The 20,023-nt window shown below is 50.8% G+C and overlaps 1 protein-coding gene across 3 annotated transcripts in view; it reads left to right on the forward strand.

Annotated features, from left to right (window-relative positions):
• The window catches only part of LOC149358182 (uncharacterized), a 37,672-nt gene that overhangs the window by 7,353 nt on the left and 10,296 nt on the right, over positions 1–20,023 (forward strand). The window contains exons 4-11 of one of the 3 annotated variants that reach the window (XM_089585097.1): positions 5,445–5,598; positions 6,664–6,786; positions 7,321–7,628; positions 12,128–12,280; positions 14,778–14,938; positions 15,463–15,568; positions 18,761–18,814; positions 19,296–19,593. In XM_089585097.1, coding sequence (XP_089441223.1) covers positions 12,200–12,280; positions 14,778–14,938; positions 15,463–15,568; positions 18,761–18,814; positions 19,296–19,577 — 684 coding nt within the window. In that variant the 5' untranslated portion in view covers positions 5,445–5,598; positions 6,664–6,786; positions 7,321–7,628; positions 12,128–12,199 and the 3' untranslated portion in view covers positions 19,578–19,593. The remainder of the gene's footprint in view (positions 1–5,444; positions 5,599–6,663; positions 6,787–7,320; positions 7,629–12,127; positions 12,281–14,777; positions 14,939–15,462; positions 15,569–18,760; positions 18,815–19,295; positions 19,594–20,023) is intronic. The other 2 variants (XM_089585099.1, XM_089585098.1) reach the window with 2 other exon arrangements.

Genomic DNA, 20,023 nt, shown 5'->3' on the forward strand with positions numbered 1-20,023 from the left:
ATGCCACCGGGTGAAGCGTTCCGTCGTGCCGCTGCATTAGTACCGCGCCAAGGCTGGTATCAGAGGCGTCCGTGCGCAGCACAAACTGTTTGGAGAAGTCTGGCAGCCGTAGTATCGGAGGGCTTGAGACTCGTCGCTTGAGCTCTTCGAAGGCTTCCTGATGGGCCGGCGTCCACCTTACGACGTTCCTCTCTCCTTTTCTCGTCAGCTGGGTGAGGGGCTCGCTTATTCTTGCGTAGTCGGGGATGAAGTCGCGGTAATACCCCGACAAGCCAAGGAAAGCGCGTACCTGACGCTTTGTTCGAGGAGTTGGCGCCGCCTGTATCTTGTCGAGCGTTTTACCGAGTGGTGCCAGCTCACCTCTGCCAATGCGATGCCCGAGGAACTCGATGCTTTCCATCCCGAATTCGCATTTGCTTGGTCGTACTGTCAGGCCGGCCATCTCGATTCTCGCAAACAGCTGCCTCAGCGAAGAAAGATGCTCCTCCCACGTAGCACTGGCAACGAGGACATCATCATAGTAGTGCTGCACTCCGGGAATTCCCTCCACCACTCGTTGCATCAATCTTGAAAATACTGCCGGGGCAGTTTTTATACCGAACGGCATAAAACGGAATTGGAAGAGACCCGATGTCGTTGAAAACGCCGTTTTGGGCTTGGACTCCTCAGTCAATGGGATTTGCCAATATCCTTTGGCAAAGTCTACCTTTGAGAAGTATTTCCTCTCTCCAGCTGCAGCGAAGACCGCGTCCGCTCTGGGCATTGGCTCCGAATCGGCAACCAGGACGTCGTTCAGGCGTCGGAAATCAATGCAACGCCGGTTCGTGCCTTCAGGTTTCTTCACCAAGAGGACCGGTGAATTGTAGGGTGACTGGGTCTTCTCGATTGTTCCCAGTCGCTCCATCTGCTGCATCTCTCTTTCTACGCCTTCTCTCGTCGAAAACGGAAGTGGGTATTGTCTTACCTGGACCGGAGTGCGGGTAGTATGGTCTAACCGGCACTCGGCCCAGTCCGTCTTGCCCGGGACGTCGGAGAAGATGCGAGAGTGTTCTGAAATAACTTCTCGGGGCTGTCTCCGTGGATCCGCCGTCAAATCATCAGAAAGCTCCACATCTCGCTCGGCTTCCGACTGTTCAAGTGTCGGAACAGGAATGGCTCCCTCGCTGTCCGATTCGGTGACGCCGCAGATCGCGTCGCACACGCGTTCTGTTGGCTGCCTTTCCCGCTCTTTCACTCTAGCCTCTTTCTTTAGTCGCAGCTGCTCTATTTTCAAACGCATAATCTCTATCTGACGTTCGTCAGCTGCCTTCGCGGCCGCGCGCTCCGCCTCTGCGGCCGCGCGCTTTTGCTCCGCGGCTGCGCGCTCCTGCTCCGCTCTCTCTCGGGCAAACGCCCGCTCTTCGCGCTGCTTATCTTCGACCCATTTTCTGAGCTCAGTGCCTTTCAGCCCCAACTGGCTACCCATAGCTATCAACCTTTCCAGATCCATGCTTCTATCTCCAAGCACACTTTCAATAACACAGCTACAAGCTCAGCACAAAGCAAATCCTATTGATACAAGACACCTCTATAAAGTCGGCACAGTTCAATACCTCAACAAGTCTCCCTCTCAGTTCACCACGTTCCCTTCGCATCAAACGTCCTGTCGCGGACGCCAGTTAATTGTCACGGGTTCGGCGACTAGTCGACATCATCACCGAGTCCGGACAATGAGGGGGTGGCCGTTTGATGCCCGGCGTAGCCGGTAAGCAAACGTAGTGACTGAGACCGAGGCGTGTTAAGAGGAAACAACAACAAAACAAAGTTTATAGCTTCGATTGAACAATGCGGCAGCTCTCACAGACACGTAATTTACATTCTACAAAACAATTGCGGAAAGCACATAACAGTAAACACACTGAATTAGTTATACATTGAATATTTCTACACAGGTCAGAACATAAGTGAGAGGCCAATAAGATACAGTCGATTGAAAGTCAGAAGGTGAACAAACATACAGTCAACCGGGAAGCGCGGCTGCAGTCCATCCCAAACACGCAGTCAGTGCGGCCCCCGAAGGCGACGTCCGTCCAGGGCAGCTTGCGGTTTCGAGGATGCGGTGCGGCGGCTCGGAGACCCGGGAGTTCGCGGCGGCAGCGTTTCCACCGACGAGCGGACTGAAGTTCGTTTCCATACGGCCCCCTTTTAAAGCCCTCGGGCACTAGCGAGCGAGCACTCGCGGCGCCACAGCGTCGGCGTCGAAAAAACAAAACACCAAAAAGCGCAACGAGAGCACGTAGGCACCTACACTTTGACTCTGCATGGCCGCCATCTTGGAGGAGGAAAAAATTAACGCACAACTAAAAAGAAGCCCCAGGCTTCGACTCTCGATTCGGTGACCTTGGAAAGGCAAAAAAGTAAAACACAACCAAAAAGCCAGTCACGTAGGCCGCAACTTCTTTCCCGCTAATGGTCAGCTCTAGACCGGCAGTATCGGGGACGAGTTTCAGCCGCCTCCGCTTTCGCAACGCGAGGGGTTGTCTACATAACTGAAAAAAGCGTGCATGCATTCTTGCTCTTCCCGAGGCACATACAAAGAACCGCGGACGCATCAGTTTTATACAAACAAAAGTAATTTACAGGCTGCCGCCACTTCTGTGACACACACACTGCGCCATCTGGGCTACTGAGAGACCTGCTCCAGCTCCGAGCGCGGATATTGGCTGCCTCGCTGCCAGCCAGAAGGCGCAGCGTCTTAATTTGGCCATTTCGCTCACGTAGACGAAAATTGTCCGCGGTGACGACTGCAGTTTTTCACCCATTCCGGAGAGTCCAGGCAAATTACTATGTTAAATTATTTATCGGGGAATACTACCATAAGCCACCCTGTGGTCTGTGCTTGAGCAGAAATAGATCAGTGGTTTGCGCAGGAGATTTTTTTTACAACCCGGACAGATAAATCCGGAACACCCTGTACAAGGCTCAGTTCAGTGACGGCTCTCTGTAGATGCTCTGCAACCATGGGGGGGGGGGGGGGGGGGGTGGCGAGGGAGGGGGATACCATTTTTTCCACTCCCCCCTCCGGATACCGAAGATTTAGAGACGATATCCATGGGCTTTGGTGAGATTTTGTTAAAGCCTAATCCTAATTTGGTTTAAGCGTAATCCGAGGATGGCCTTCGCGTTCTTGCTTTTGGGCTTCGCTACGCTGGAGCATGGTGTCCTGGTTGGACAGGTGGGCTCTTAAGTTCAGCACGGAGGGGGTTAGGAGGTTGTTATGCTCTGCATATCCTTCCAGTCTACTTATAAGTACGTGTTCCATTACTTGACCTAAACAAGATGTGAGAGAGACGGGTCTTAGGTTTTCGGCTGTCAGATTCTTTCCTGGTTTAGGGATAAAATATCATTCTGGCATGTTCCCATTCTTGGCAGAATTCGCCCTCTTGCCATTGTTTGTTCATTAGATCAGATAGGGCCGTCAGTGAAGTCGCGTTAGATTTCTCACCACCTTGTTGGTGACGCCGTTTTGAGTTGGCGCATGGTGTGCCATACCTCCACCGTGCTAAAATTCCTGGTCTAAATGAGGGTTCGATCGGCTCGCCCATGTACCAGTGAAGTGTGTCGATGGACTACGTGGTGTTTAGATATCTATCTAACCTTGAGTTCTTTGATGTGTTCTGTATTGCCTTCATGTTGCTGTATTATTTGAGCGAGTTTATAGCGTCGAGCCGTTTTAGCTTGCGTGGGGTCGAGTAAGTGTCGTAGCGGGACACGTGTTTTTCTTACCCAAATGCCCGTTCATGTTGATACCTGTCCACAATGCTGCATATCGAGCTCGAACGCATAGGCTTCTATTTTCCTTTCTAGCTGTGTTAGTACCCGCAGTTGTAAGTGCAGGTGGGCTTCCCAAATATTAAGCATGAAATGCTTTTAGCCCCCGTTGTCGGCAGTGTGGTGACGTCACGCCGAGACCGAGATCCACTCATCCGGGCATTGAAATCCACTCATCCGGGCATTGAAATCCACTCATCCGGGCACTGAATTCCACTCATCCGGGCACTGAATTCCAGTCATCCGGGCACTGAAATCCACTCATCCGGGCACTGAATTCCAGTCATCCGGGCTCTGAAACGAGAATATCCGGGCACCGTACGAGACTTAACGAGATTTAACGAGACTCTCTAAGCCCTCCTACGCGACCGGCATGCAAGCGCCGGTCGGTCTCCAAACGAGACAAAAAATAACTGCTGCCAGTGCCTTCTCAATGTTTATCAAGATATCAGTGGAGCTGTGGGTTTGATAATGCACGGAATTATAATTTCCGATTTCTAATAACGCGTGCAAAAAGCACATAAATGCCATGTTACACTTCGTTGTCGTACGTGATCCGGGGGAGAAGCGCTGCGTTCAAAGGGCAAGGCATCGCGCCGAACGGGTGGTGGCGTTTCTCCCTTTACGGTGCGGTTCGGGTGTCCACCGAGATTGCAGAGAATTACTGCGCCATTTCCTTTCCTCAAAAAACCTTGCGTTCAAACGGCAAGGCATCGCGCTGAACGGGTGGTGGCGTTCCTCCCTTCCTGTACGGTGCGGTTCGGGTGTCCACCGAGATGACATTAGGCCCGTAAACATTTCATGCTTACTCTACTCTCGTTTACGGGAGAGGCAGAGATTTTTTTTTTTTAATTTGGGCGTTGTTGGTCGTGTGTTTAGAGGTTATCGCCTGTATTTCCTCTGTGGGGGCATGACTACAATTTTTGTATTTTTACATTCAGCATAGGCCTGTTTGGTGCTGTGTATTGAAAAAAAAATAAAGCAAATGTGTTTATGAACGACGGTCGTTATAACTTAAATTTGCGCTATTGCAAAAATATCATAAAATAAAATAAATTCGGGAACGTGACATAGCTTTGTAATATTAGCGTTCGTCAAATACGCAAAACGAAATGCCTTAAATGCAGCAGCTTTAGAGTCCCACAGCAGAGCATCCGTCTCAGTGAAAATATGGTTGGTTTGGTTTATGGGGTTTAACGTCCCAAAGCGACTAAGGCTATGAGAGACGCCGTAGTGGAGGGCTCCGGAAATTTCGACCACCTGGGGTTCTTTAACGTGCACTGACATCGCACAGTACACGGGCCTCGAACTTCTCCTCCAAAGAAATTCAACCGCCGCGGCCGGGATCGAACCCGCGTCTTTCGGGACAGCAGCCGAGCACCATAGCCACTGAGCCACCGCGGCGGCAAAATAGGTTGGGCACCATGATCCTCTAACTCAGACGTGTGGTTTTCTTTACTAAGGTTTTATAGCCGTTTTCTTTTGTGTGTGAATGGATTAAATGTGCGCAAAATGATTAAATGGTAGCAGTGCGATGCTTGCATTGTGCTGCATGGCAACTGAGAGGCTCTGGCTGTGTGTTCGCTAGTGTTGTTATGTGCAAGCTGTAACATTATCTTTTTTTTTTCTTTCAGCTCTCGACTCTGCAAACTGTGCGGCAGAGACGAGGACCTTTGCAGACTCAAGACTTCCGCGTGCCTGGTCCGCGTGAGGCCAAGGACCAGGAGCGATGTCAGAGAGGTGGTGCTTCCAGCTCTGCACCTTCCTTGCGAACCACGACATCACTGCGTAATATTCTGAACCCAGTAGCAGCCACTTGCGTAATCCACCCACCCTATTTTGAAGCGAAAAGCTTCATTAAGCTTGTCTACACCGGGTCTGGCGTATGCTCCGTGATCAGAATTAGCCACAACTGCGCGTGCGCAGAGCCGTGTGACGTCACAGAAGAGGCGCAGGTGGTCGGAGCGGCCGCCGCCGCAACCGCCGCCGCGACGGAACTCTTCTCTGTCCTGCCATAGCAAAACACTTCGATCCGAACACAGATGGGCGCTGCCCGCACTGTGGAGAGATCTGCGATATCTTTCACATGGTGTGGGCATGTACTCAGAATCCTCACCTTCCCCCACCCCCACCCGAGAGGCATGGGAGACTGCCCTCCTCAACTGCTCCACACTGGAGTCTCAAAGGGCTCTAGTAAAGCGGGCGCGAGACGGGGCCTCGTCGTGCGGTGTCCCGGACTAAGGATACCGACCATGCAGCAGGGTTTTTTGACCCTCAAACTCTCTTTGCATATTAAAGTTTATCATCACCACCACCGCCGCGACTCCGCCGCCTGACGTTTCGGCGCAGCCGCGCGCTACTGCGCATGTGCGCCGCCTCCTCACCGCCGCTACTACACCGCGCTCGCCTCCTCGCCACCGTTCGCCCTTTCGCTGCAGCCGCCTGTTTACCACAGTTACTACGCGTGCGGAAGGAGGGCTATATAACGCGCTTGCCTATACCGTTATCGTGGTGCTCCCAGTGCATTGTGTGCGAACTGCGACAGCCATGACGTCAAACATAGCATAACTGCAGCTTTTCGCTTGTATATCCAAGCGTAACCAGAGCTAAGGCAATGCCACTTTTATTTTTCTCCTTGTAGCGTTTTCGCAGAATCCCTGCTGCCAACAGACGTGGCAGGTGCATTCGATTAAAAAATACTGGCTGGGGTTCAACCCTGCTGAAGAGTTTACTGATCAGTAGGTCGATTAAGCATGGTCAGGCACGGTTTGCTGTGGTTTAACTTTATTGCGTGTCAATGACTTGACTTGGTTGCTGCTTCAATCTTGTCATGTTTCCTCGCTCTATCCTCAGCCAACGAGCCCTGTCGGCGTTCTTGGTCATAAGAATAATCAGACTCAACCAGCCATCTGCGATACCCAGCCGAAGCACTGGTTCCAGCGCTTGACTCCTCCGTGGCTGTCTGCAAACGTCAAGGTACGCTTTGGGCTTTTTATTAACATATCAGATGAACGGCGCGTCACGTGCTTCAGCGCAACTGTGAGGTGAGCGTTGAATCACGTTGTTGAACGCAGTTGCGAATGCGAGCGAACACCGCCGGCTACGCGCACCGTAGCTGCGCCGAGGCGCGGCGGGTCACATGGTATGACGTCACAGCCACACACCCGCTTGAAGGTCATTCTTCGGAGCCACATGACCTTGAGGTTTTGCATGCCAGAAATAGAGCTTCCGCTATAAAAACGTGCGAGCGTTCTAGTACAGTTCAAAAATTTCCGGTTGCCAATGTTCTCGCAGAGAATCTCCAGAGAAGTCACACAATTCCCATTATTTTCTTTCCATACTCTAGGTAGTTGCTTTCAGAATTATTTCGAAATGTTTCCAGGAAAGGAAAAAAAATAGCTCTCACTTAATATGCGCTTGGGTCAGTGTGTTGTGAACGATCCTTTTCAGGGGCATGAATTCTGCAGCGGGATTGGATTGGATTGGAGCAAACTTTATTTGTGCCTGCAGTTGGGCGCTCGCGCGCCCCGACGAGAGCCTACGTCATGGAGGATGGCCTACGTCGTCTACGAGGCTGCCGTTACTCGGCGCGGGTCTCCGCTCGCCGTTGCCGGCTCGCTGGATCCCTGCATTTCGAGCGCCCCGAGGACCTGCTGGACGGCCCATAGCTGTTGGTCATGGTCGTTGCTCTTCGCGGCTGCCTCCAGCCGCGGCGGGATTGTTCCTGATCTTGCTTCCTTTGGATTTCTGATGCAGTCCCACAAGATGTGCGTGTGATCTGCCGGCTCCCTCCGGCAGACTCTACACGTATCGGTCGGGTAGGTCTCGGGGTACATGCGATGCATCAGTCCCGGGCTCGGTAGCGATCCGGTCTGGAGCTGTCTCAGTAGTACCGCCTCCGCTCGACTCAGCCTCGGGTGCGGGGGTGGGAGAGTCCTGCGAGCTAGGCGGTAGGCCTTCGTGATTTCGCTGTAGTCGGTCATGCGATCCTTGGCTCCGAACCACGTCGGACGGTGTGTTGCCGGGGCGCGGTTGGTTAGCGCTCGCGCCGCTGCGTGCGCCGTCTCATTGTGGTTCGCACTGCGTTCCGACGCGTCGCCCGCGTGCGCCGGAAACCACTTGATTCTTACTCTTCTGTCTTGCAGTTTAGTCGCTCGTAGTACGCGCTCGGCCTCCTCGCAGACTTGGCCTTTGGCGAAGTTTCGCACCGCCTGTCTCGAGTCACTCAGCACCGTGTAGCAGTCTGCGTCGGCGATGGCCAGGGCGATGGCCACCTCCTCCGCTTGTTCCGCTCCGGCGCTTCTCACGCTCGCTGCCGTCCTCGTGGCGCCGGTCGACGCCTCTATGACGACCGCTGCGAAGGCGTTCCATTGGTATTAGGCCGCGTCCACGTACCGCGCGTGCTCGTCGTTGGCGTGCAGGCCGATGACAGCCTTGGCCCTCGCCGCTCTTCTTCCCTTGTTATACTCGGGGTCCATGTTCTTGGGTATGGGGTCGATTCTGGTCTGGCGTCGGACCTCTTCGGGGACGGGGAGCTTCGTCTCCGCCTCGTTCGAGTGTCCTATTCCCAGGTCGTCCAGTATCTTCCTCCCGGCTTTGGTCGTGGACAGCCGCTCCAGTTGAGAGGTCCGTTGCCCGTCGGCTATTTCTTCGAGCGTGTTGTGCATCCCGAGTTGTAAGAGGCGGGTCGTGCTCGTGGACTCGAACAGGCCCAGCGCCGCCTTGTACGCTCTCCTGATGATTACATTAATTTTGTTGCATTCGTGTTGCAGCCATCTGTGGTAGGCTGCAACGTACGCGACGTGGCTGATGATGAAGGATTGGACGAGCCTGATTAGGCTCTCCTCTCTCATGCCAGCCTTCCGGGAAGTGACTCTTGAGGAGTCGCATAGCGTTGGCCGCTTTTGCCGTGAGACGGGCGATGGTTTCGCCGTTTCTTCCATGCTTTTCGATGACCATGCCTAGGATCCTGATTTTGCTGACCTCAGGGATCACGTTTCCGGATTTTGTTACGATTTTGATTTTTTCGCATTCGCGTTGTCTGGTCTTGCATCTGCCATTGTTGGTAGGTGGGAGTATGAGGAGCTCCGATTTGCTCGGCGAACATCTCAAGCCGGTGCCTTCCAGGTGGTCTTCTATCGCGTCGACGGCGGAGTAATGTTGTGCCGGTGGTGTTGGTTCGGTGGTTTCCAGCAATTGGATGCACCGCTAGAAGGTCTTCTCGATGAAGTGACTTCCAGGCGAAGTGATTCAGGGAGAAACGATGAACTTTTATACAGGCTATTTACAGATGCGTACAAGATTCAGTACGGCCAAACTATCCGCGGCCGGCCTAGCCGACCGCCTGCACAGAGGCGAGGGACACCACGTCCCAACAGTCGAACTGGTGCGCCTTGCACCAGCTCTCAACGGCCGCTACCTCCGCGCTCGGTCAGACCGAGCGCCTGACAGCTCCGAGTAGCTAGCCCCAAAAACCCTCGGGCGCGGGTCTGTTCACGAGTTCACCCCGATCCCGCGCCCCTTTCCACACGCAAAATTGAACTGTGTTACCGCTTCCCGCCTGACATTAGTTTTAACACTTTCGGCTCCTAGCCTAGTACACAGCACGTCGCTACGCGACGAAACCAAGACCGTTCTCGCTTGTTTATGGCCGGCGGCTTCTCCCCCCCGGGAGGCAGGATTCCGGAAAGACGGGGGACAGGAGCCCAAGGTCGATGTCGGCAGAGAGCCCCGCCGTCCGGAGTGGCAAGGGAAAACGCAAGAACGAACGGGGAGACCAACCGCTCCTCCCCTTCCAACGGCGCGCACTAAAACCAAACAACACAAAACAAAACGGGACGCGCAGCCTAGGCCACTGCCCTCTCGCGGAATGTTCACAACACATGTGCAAAAAGAGGTGGCAGCGTGCCGAACCCTACAGGCGGCTTGCAGAGCGCCCTCGATGTGGGCGTCGCTGCCGCCGGTCACCCACAGTGTGACATCGTTCGCGTAGATGGTGTGCCTGACGTCTTCGATGTCCGCGAGCTTCTCGGCCACTCCGATCATTACCAGGTTGAACAGCATCGGCGAAATGACCGATCCCTGCGGTGTGCCGGTGCTCCCGAGCTTCTTCTCTTGCGTTTGTAGGTCGCCTGCTCGTAGCTCGGCGGTCCTGTCCGTGAGGAAGTCCTTGATGTAGTTGTAGGATCTTTCGCCCATGTTGAGCTTAGAGACTTGGGACAGAATCGCCGAGTTTTTCACATTATCAAAGGCGCTCTTTAGGTCGAGACCCAGGATTGCCTTGTTGTCGCGGGCGCTGCCGCCATTGTCTATGATTTGGTATTTGAGCTGCAGCATCGCGTCCTGCGTACTGAGGTGCTGTCTGAAGCCGATCACCGTGGCCGGATACAGCCCTTCTCGTTCCAGGTAGTCTTGCCACCTGTTGAGCAGGACGTGCTCCAGCACCTTGCCCACGCAGGACGTGAGCGAGATGGGCCGAAGGTTGTCCGTGTCCGGTGGCTTCCCCGTCTTGGGTATCAGGATAGTCTTGGCTGTCTTCCACTGCTTTGGTAGCGCGGCGCTTTCCAGCACTTCAAGTATTTTGCGAGGTTCTCAATCGAGCCGTCGTCGAGGTTCTTGAGCGTCTTGTTCATGACGAGGTCCGGGCCAGCTGCCGACCGGCTGTTGAGGGCGTGCAGGGCCGCGCGGACCTCCTCGACGTCGATGTCACGGTCGAGCTTCGCGTTGGGTAGGCCGCCGTACGGCGCGTGTTGTTCGGTGGGTGTAGTGGGCAGGTATTTGTCATTGATGCGCCTGGTGACTTCATCGGCGCCGTGTACCGAGACCGCCCGATGTATGAGCTTGGCGAGTCTGTCCCTTTGGTGCGACTTGGTCTTGGTTTCGTCAAGCAGGTGCCGCAGCAGGTTCCACGTCTGCCCGCTATGCATCTGCCCGTCTGCCGCGTTGAAGATCTCGATCCACTGTTGCGTGCATAGAGCGCGGCAGTGCTCCTCGATCGCTCGGTTGACCTCCGCCACCTTCTTTCTGAGTCTGCGGTTGAGCCGTTGGTTCTTCCAGCGACTGAGTATTGACTGCTTGGCTTCGATGAGATGCGCTAGCCGGCTGTCTACTTTATCAATCGCAGCGTCCGTTTCAATTTCTTTGGTCGCGTCGCGTACGCTCTTGGTGATTTCGGCCGTCCACGTCTCTATGTCTTCGATCTCGCCGTCAGCGTCTGTCTTCTGGCTTCTGGCGTCTCGGAAGGCATCCCAGTCTACCCATCTGTGTGTTTTGATGCTGGTGTCGGTGTGTTCCGGTATGCTGATTTCCACGATGGTGTGGTCGCTGCCGAGGTCGGTTCCCGTGTAGCGGGAAAGAATCGCAGAAAACAGCGCAATACAGGGCGCCCCGTCTGCCAGTAGTGTCCCTTTGTTTGCGCTGATTTTTTTCACATGCTCCCCCGTCTTTGCCAAATCTTTACAGTAAATTGCCCATCAGAGGTGCGCAGAGTTCACGGTAGACGCGGGTTCGATCCCGGCCACGGCGTTCTAAATTCGATGCAGGCGAAATTCGAGAGGCCCGTGTACTGTGCGATGTCAGTGCACGTTAAAGAACCGCAGGTGGTCAAAATCTCCAGAGCCCTTCACTACGGCGTCCCTCATAGCCGGAGTCGCTTTGGGACGTTGAACACACCTTAAACCAAACCAAGTAAAAGTAAACAAATAAAGGAAATCTGTTTATGAACGTTGGTCGATCGTTTTAAGTTAAATTTGTGCTATTACAAAAAATATCACAAAAAAAAATTGGGGAACGCGACACAAGGCTTTGTAACATAAGCGTTCATCGAGATAGGAAAACCGAAATGCCTTAAATGTAGCAGCTTTAGAGTACCATAGCAGAGCATTCGTGAGTGAAAACACGGTGGACACCATAGGCCTCTAACTGAGCAGTGTGGCTTTCATTACTTTGTTATTAGCCGTTCTCTCTTTTCTCTCTCTCTCTCTCTCTCTCTCTCTCTCTCTCTCTCTCTGTGTGTGTGTGTGTGTGTGTGTGTGTGTGTGTGTGTGTGTGTGTGTGTGTGTGTGTGTGTGTGTGTGTGTGTGTGTGTGTGTGTGTGTGTGTGTGTGTGTGCGTGTGCGTGTGCGTGCGCGCGTGCGTGCGTGCGTGCGTGCGTGCGTTTCTCTCTCCCAGCTACGTAGAGCAAAATCATGATGGGATATGAAAGCACCGCTGTGATGGTTGCATGCAACATGCATGGGGTATGCAAACCAAGACGCTCAGGCTGTGTGTTTGCTGATGTGCATATGTGCAAGCTGTAACATTCGCTTTTCCGTTCCAGCCCTCGGCTTGCCAAGCTATGCGGGCGAGATGAGGACTCTTGCGGACTCAGACCTCCACGTGCCTCGCCCGGATGAGGTCGAGGAACGGGAGCGATCTGAAAGAGTGGGTGCCTCCGACTCCGCACCTTCCTTGCGGACCAGGATATCACCCCGTAAGATTCCGGACCTAGTACCATCCACTTGCGTAATCCACCCGCCCTATTTGTCTCCTGGTTGCGTTCTGGCGGAAGCGGTGCTGCCAGCAGAGATGGCAGGTGCTGTTTGCTTTAAAAAAAAACTGGAGTTGCTGCACTTGCTCCTTGCATGCAGCTGGATCTCGCAAGCTGTAGGCACATCGGTTATTGCCAGTTGTTACTTTCGATTGCGGCCCGACAGTGCACACTTGATGGAATAAGTACTGCCTGGTCATTTTAGAGATATACCACACGGTGCGAACGATTGAGAGGTATTCTTCACTACTCCAATCTACAGAGTGTTCAATAACTATTTTTCAGGGTTGTATATATTCTCTTGCGCAAACTACTTGCCTGTTCGGGTTCAAGCTCAGACCATTGCCATTTAAGAGAAGTACCACGTGGTGCGAATGATTGAGGGGCATTCTTCACTACCCAAATATACAGAGTGTTCTGTAATTATCTGTCAGGGTTGTAAAATAATGTCTTGCGCAAATTACTTGCCTGTTCGGATTCAAGCACAGCCCATAGTCTGCGAAATGATATTCTGCGTTTTTTCAATAAATAATTTAAACATCGTAACTTGCCTGAATTGTCCAGAACCGGTGAAAAACTGCAGTCGCCTGCGCGGGGAACTTTCGTCTAGGCGAACGGGGCAGCAGATTGATGAGCAGATTTGAGAGGCTGCGCCATCTGGGCTACTGCGAGACCTGCCCCGGCTCCGAGCGCGGATATTGGTTGCCTCGTAGTCAGCCAGATGGCGCAGCGTCTCAATTTGGCTATCCCGCTCGCCTAGACGAAAATTATCCGCGCAGACGAGTCCAGTTATTCACCGATTCCGGACAGTCCAGGCAAGTTCCAATGTCAAATGATTTATCGGAAAAGGAAGACTATCATAAGCTACCCTGTGGTTTGTGCTTGAGCAGAAATAGAATAGTGGTTTGTGCATGAGATTTTTTTACGACCCGAACAGATAAATGCGGAACACCTTGTACAAAGCTCAGTTCAGTGACGGCTTTCTGTTGATGCTCAGCAGCTATGGGTGGGGGGGGGGGGGGGGGGGTACCGTTCCTTCCCACTCCCCCCTCCGGATACCGAAGTTTTAAACGATTGCCGCGCGCTTTGGTGAGATTTTTTTTAAAGCGTAATCCTAATTTGGTTTAAGCCTAATCCGAGGATGGCCTTCGTTTTCTTGCTTTTGGGGATAACTTCCTCGCTGCACTGGAGCATAGCGTCGTTCTTGGACAGGTGGGCTCTGATGTTTAGCACGGAGAGGGTTAGGAGGTAGTTATCCTCTGAATATCCTTCGGGTCTACTTTGAAGTACGTGTTCCATCACTTTCCCTAGTCAAGATGTAAGAGAGATGGGTCTTAGGTTTTCGGCTGTCAGCTTCTTGCATGGTTTAGGGATAAAAGATGGATCTGGCATGTTCCCATTCTTGGGGGATTTCCCCCTCTTGCCAGCGTTTGCTCATTAGATCCGTTAGGGCTGTCAATGACGTCGGGTTAGATTTCCCACCATTTTGTTGGCGACGTCGTTTTGAGTCGGCGCATGGTGTGCCCTACCCCCACCGTGCTAAATAAAATTGCTGGTCTAATTGAGGGTTCGATCGGCTCACCCATGTACCAGTGAAGTGGGCCGATGGACTGCGTGGTGTTTAGATATCTACCCTTGAGTGCTTTGTATTCTGTAATGGCTTCATGTTGGTGTACTATTTGAGCGAGTCTATAGCGTCAAGCCGTGTTAGTCTGTGTGGGGTCGAGTAAGTGTCGTATAGCAGGAGACACGTGTTTTTCTTACCCAGATGCCCGTCCATGTTGTCACATACCTTTCCCCAATGCTGTATATCGAGCTCAAACGCGTACGCTTCTATTTTCCTTTCTAGCTGTGTTAGTAACCAGAGTTGTAAGTGCAGGTGGGCTTCCCACATTTTTTTTTTAATTTTGGGGGTTGCTGGTCCTGTGTTTAGAGGTTATCGCCTGTATTTCCTCTGTGGAGGCATCACTACCATTTTTGTTTTTTTTGCATTCAGTCTAGGCCTATTTCGTGCTGTGTATAGAAAAAAAATAAAGCAAATGTGTTTATGAGCGACGGTCGTTATAAATTAAATTTGCGCGATTGCAAAAATATCACAAAATACATTCGGGAACGTGACACGAAGCTTTGTAATATCAGCGTTCGTCAAATAGGCAAAACGAAATGCCTTAAATGCAGCAGCTTTAGAGTCCCACAGCAGAGCATCCGTCTCAGTGAAAATATGTTGGCCATCATGATCTTGTAACTCAGCCGTGTGGTTTTCTTTACTAAGGCTTTATAGCCGTTTTTTTTGTGTGTGAATGGATTAAATGTGTGCAAAATGATTAAATGGTAGCACTGCGCTGGTTGCATTATGCTGCATGGAAACCGAGAAGCTCTCGCTGTGAGTTCGCTAGTGTTGTTATGTGCAAGCTGTAACATTAGCTTTTTTTTCTTTCAGCTCTCGACTCTGCAAACTGTGCGGCAGAGACGAAGACTTTTGCAGACTCAAGACTTCCACGTGCCTGGTCCGCGTGAGGCCAAGGACCAGGAGCGATGTCAAACAGAGGTGGTGCTTCCATGGAAACTCTGCACCTTCCTTGCGGACCAGGACATCACTGCGTAAGATTCTGGACCTAGTAGCGGCCGGATGGCATAACGTACAAGGCACTACTCAATCTGGACGATGTCTCCCTCCAGGAACTCACGGAGCTCTTTAATAACCACTGGCAAGCTGGGACGCTCCCATCAGCCTGGACCCATGCCAGCATGCGATTTATACCGAAACCGGGCAAAGCCCTCACTCTTCAAAATTTGCGCCCCATCTCCTTAACGACCTGTGTCGGCAAGCTCTTGGAGCATGTCATTCTCAATCGCCTGCAACTATTCCTAGAAACAACAGGCTTTCTCTCAAACGTTCAATTCGGCTTCCGCCCAAACATCTCGGCGCAAGACGTACGTTTTCTTTACTAAGGTTTTATAGCCGTTCTTTTTTTTTTAGTGTGAATGGATTAAATGTGTGCAAAATGATTAAATGGTAGCCCTGCGATGTTTGCATTATACTGAATGGAAACCGAGAAGCTCTGGCGGTGTTTTCGCTAGCATTCGTATGTGCAAGCTGTAACATTAGCTTTTTTTTCTTTCAGCTCTCGCCTCTGCAAGCTGTGCGGCAGGGACGAGGACTTTTGCAGACTCAAGACTTCCGCGTGCCTGGTCCGCGTGAGGCCAAGGACCAGGAGTGACATCAAAGAGGTGGTGCTTCCTTCCTTGCGAACCACGACATCACTGCGTAATATTCTGAACCTAGTAGCAGCCACTTGCGTAATCCACCCACCCTATATTGAAGCGAAAAGCTTCACTAGGCTAGTCTACACCAGGTCTGTCGTATGCTCTGTGATCAGAATTAGCCACAACTGCGCGTGCGCAGAGCCGTGTGACGTCACAGAAGAGGCGCAGGTGGTCGGTGCGGTCGCCGCCGCAACCGCCGCCGCGACTCCGCCGCCTGACCTTTCGGCGCAGCCGCGCGCTACCGCGCATGTGCGCCGCTTCCTCACCGCCACTATTTCTGCGCGCTCGCCTCCTCGCCACCGTTTGACTTTTCGTTTCAGCCGCTTGTTTACCACAGTTACTACGCGTGCGGAAGGAGGGCTATATAATGCGCTTGCCTACACCGTTATCGTGGTGCTAAGTGCGACATCCATGACGTCAAACAAAGCATAACTGCAGCTTTTCGCTTGTATATCCAAGCGTAACCAGAGCTAAGGCAATGCCAATTTTATTTTTCTCCTTGTAGTGTTTTCGCAGAAGCCGTGCTGCCAACAGACGTGGCAGGTGCATTTGATTAAAAAATACTGGCTGGGGTTAAACCCGGCTGAAGAGTTTAACAGATCAGAAGGTCGATTAAGCATGGTCAGGCACGGCTTGCTGTGGTTTAACTTTATTGCGTATCAATGATTTGACTTGGTTGCTGCTTGAATCTTAGCATGTTCCCTCGCTCTATCCTCAGCCAACGGGCCCTGTCGGCGTTCCACAATCTATTCCAAACACTTTCCTATCAAAACTTTTACTCCATCAAAGAAGATAAGAAAGCCGTGGGTAACAACCGACCACTTAAAGACTATAAAGAGAAAAAATACACTTTTTCACACTTTTCTAACGACGCGAAATCCTGATGCTTTGAAAAATTTCAAAGTGGTCAGAAACAAGCTGAATTCTGAGCTTCGGCGGGCAAAAGTTGCTTACTTTGAAAATCTCTTTGCAAGTATTGGTAAACAACAGCCGGCCGCAGCCTGGAAAGTAATCAATAATGTTCTGGGTAGAGACAGGAAGGATTTATTACCTGATAAAATAACTCACGAAGACCAGATAATTACCGGTCGAGGTCTTGCAGACTTTTTCAATAAGCACTTCATTGGAACTGCACTACAACACAAAAATTCACAAATAAACGAAGATTTAAGTTGTTCATGCGCCGAAAGTATATTTCTTACACCAACAGATGAAGCAGAAGTTTATAGAACATTTATGTCACTAAAAAACAGCAAAGCCCTTGATATTGATAACCTCCAAATGAAGCCTATCAAGTATGTTATAGAATACCTAACACCAGTACTAACGCATATATTCAATCTTTCTCTTGAATCCGGGGAATTTCCAAATGCGATGAACAAGTCCCGGGTGTCTGTTGTATACAAAGGAGGGGATAAAAACGTGCCAAAAAATTACCGCCCAATATCTATAATACCTACATTTGGAAAAGGATTTGAAAAGATATTATATGACCGCTTTAACAAATTCTTTGAAAAGTTCCACCTAATTTCTAATGCACAGTTTGGCTTCAGGAAAGGACGCTCTACTGAATTAGCATTATTAGAACTTAAGGAATACATAGTGAAAAATTTTGAAAACAAACTAATAACTGTCAGCCTTTTCATCGACTTCAGTAAAGCTTTCGATTCTCTGGACCATGATATTCTAACTCATAAGCTTTCAGCTTACGGTATCAGGGGTAAGCCTCTATCCTTATTACAGTCCTACTTAGCAAACAGGCAGCAATGCGTATATCTTGCCAACCATCAATCGTCCTTTTTACCAATCATCAGAGGTGTACCGCAGGGTAGCGTGCTGGGCCCTTTATTATTCAATGTGTATATCAACAGTATTGTAAACATTGATAAGACCTTAAAATTCATTATATATGCTGATGATTGCACAGTACTATTCTCTGGTGTAGATGTAACTAAACTAATGATCAAATGTAACCAATTGCTTGATACTCTTCAGAAGTGGTGTGGTGCTAATATACTCAAAATCAATCCTACAAAATCAAAAGTGATGGTATTTCGACCAAAAAACAAGGCTATCAGGTTTGAAGGTGTTATTACCTGTGCTGGTGAGAAAATTGAAATCGTTCATGAACACACCATACTTGGGGTAACATTTTCTTCTAACCTTACTTGGGATTCACACGTTCAAAAGTTAACTAATAGTCTCTCGTCAGTGACAGGCGCAATCTGCCGCTGCCGCACTTTTCTTCCTTGTAAAATAAAACTTCAGATATATAATGCGCTATTTGCCTCACGCATCAATTACTGTTCTTTAGTGTGGCTCACAACTACTAAAACAAACATAGAGAAAATTTCACTGCTCCAAAAGAAAGCCATTCGTCATATTGCGAATCTTGATTACTTAGGTCATACTCGACAAGCTCTCCAGGCGCATAATATTGTAAGGATTCAAAATATGTACGAATTGCGAATTATGTTGTCATACTATTTCCCTTCCAGCTTCAGATCAATGGTAGAAGGTACCACACTGCTAAAAGAAAATAGCCATCCAGTAAACACACGCAACACAGACAAATGGCTAGTACCGTTTTTTCGAACAGACTACAGGCTACAGGCACTAGAATACAATCTTCCCACAATTCTCAACAAATACAAAGACACGAATAAATCTACCAAAGCTACACGACGTCATTATTTTGTAATGATGTAACCTGATGTTCTTTCTCTTAGTTGAAAATTTCTCTCCAATTTTCCTCAGTTTGTTTAACAAATTTCTCGTTTAAAGCGTTAATAAAGTGTGTAAGATTTGCTGTCATTTATTGAGTTGATTGTATGTATATTTCCTTGCAGTTAGTGTTATTTGCCGAATTGATATTTTTGGTTTCCTCTTAATATAACTATATGTTCACTGCCTTTACTTGAATCCATGATACTCTTTTGTTTCCTTGTTGTATCAACTATTTGCTTCTCTATGTATATGAATATTCTTTAATGTGTGCTGTTATGCCTTGTAACGGCTGGCTGGGGCCTCGTCAAGCTGTTTACGCACAGCTTTTAGCCCAGTCAGCCGACCAGAACCTTCTGGGAAATAAATTGAAATTGAAATTGAAATTGAAATAAGAATAATCAGACTCAACCAGCCATCTGCGATACGCAGCCGAAGCACTGGTTCCAGCGCCCGACTCCTCCTCGGCTGCCTGTGAACGTCAAGGTACGCTTCCCGCTTTTTATTATCTCATCAGATGAACGGCGAGTCACGTGATTCAGCGCAACTGCGAGGTGGTTGTTTGATCACGTTGTTCAACGCAGTTGCGAATGCGAGCGAACGCCGCCGGCTACGCGCACCGTAGCTGCGCCGAGGCGCGGCGGGTCACATGGTATGACGTCACAGCCACCCACCCGCTCCCCCGCTTGAAGGTCATTCTTCGGAGCTCATGACCTTGATGTTTTGCATGCCAGAAGTAGAGCTTCCGCTATAAAAACGTGCGAGCGTTCTAGTACAGTACAAAAATTTCCGGTTGCCAATGTTCTCGCAGAAAATCGCCAGAGAAGACACACAATTCCCATTATTTTCTTTCCGTACTCTAGGTAGTTACTTTCATAATTATTTCGAAATGTTTCCAGGAAAGGAAAAAAAATTGCTCTCACTTAATATGCGTTTGGGTCAGTGTGTTGTGAACGATCCTTTTCAGGGGCATGAATTCTGCAGCGGGATTGGATTGGATTGGAGCCAACTTTATTTGTGCCTGCAGTTGGGCGCTCGCGCGCCCCGACGAGGGCCTACGTCGTCTACGAGGCTGCCGTTACTCGGCGCGGGTCTCCGCTCGCCGTTGCCGGCTCGCTGGGTCCCTGCATTTCGAGCGCCCCGAGGACCTGCTGGACGGCCCATAGCTGTTGGTCACGGTCATTGCTCTTCGCGGCTGCCTCCAGCCGCGGCGGGATTGTTCCTGATCTTGCTTCCTTTGGATTTCTGATGCAGTCCCACAAGATGTGCGTGTGATCTGCCGGCTCCCTCCGGCAGACTCTACACGTATCGGTCGGGTAGATCTCGGGGTACATGCGATGCATCAGTCCCGGGCTCGGTAGCGATCCGGTCTGGAGCTGTCTCAGTAGTACCGCCTCCGCTCGACTCAGCCTCGGGTGCGGGGGTGGGAGAGTCCAGCGAGCCAGGCGGTAGGCCTTCGTGATTTCGCTGTAGTCGGTCATGCGGTCCTTGGCTCCGAACCACGTCGGACGGTGTGTTGCCGGGGCGCGGTTGGTTAGCGCTCGCGCCGCTGCGTGCGCTGTCTCATTGTGGTTCGCATAGATTATAGATGCTGAGGGAAAATGTTTGGAGGGAGACGATGCTGTGGACTACATTACGTCATTTATAGCTGCGTCTTTTAGTGACGCCAATGGGGTAATCTCCCCAAGTGAGGCG

This window comes from Amblyomma mixtum, chromosome 3 (genome assembly GCF_055824585.1).
Source record: "Amblyomma mixtum isolate Tamu chromosome 3, ASM5582458v1, whole genome shotgun sequence".
In the NCBI taxonomy this organism is placed as follows: Eukaryota; Metazoa; Arthropoda; class Arachnida; order Ixodida; family Ixodidae; genus Amblyomma; species Amblyomma mixtum.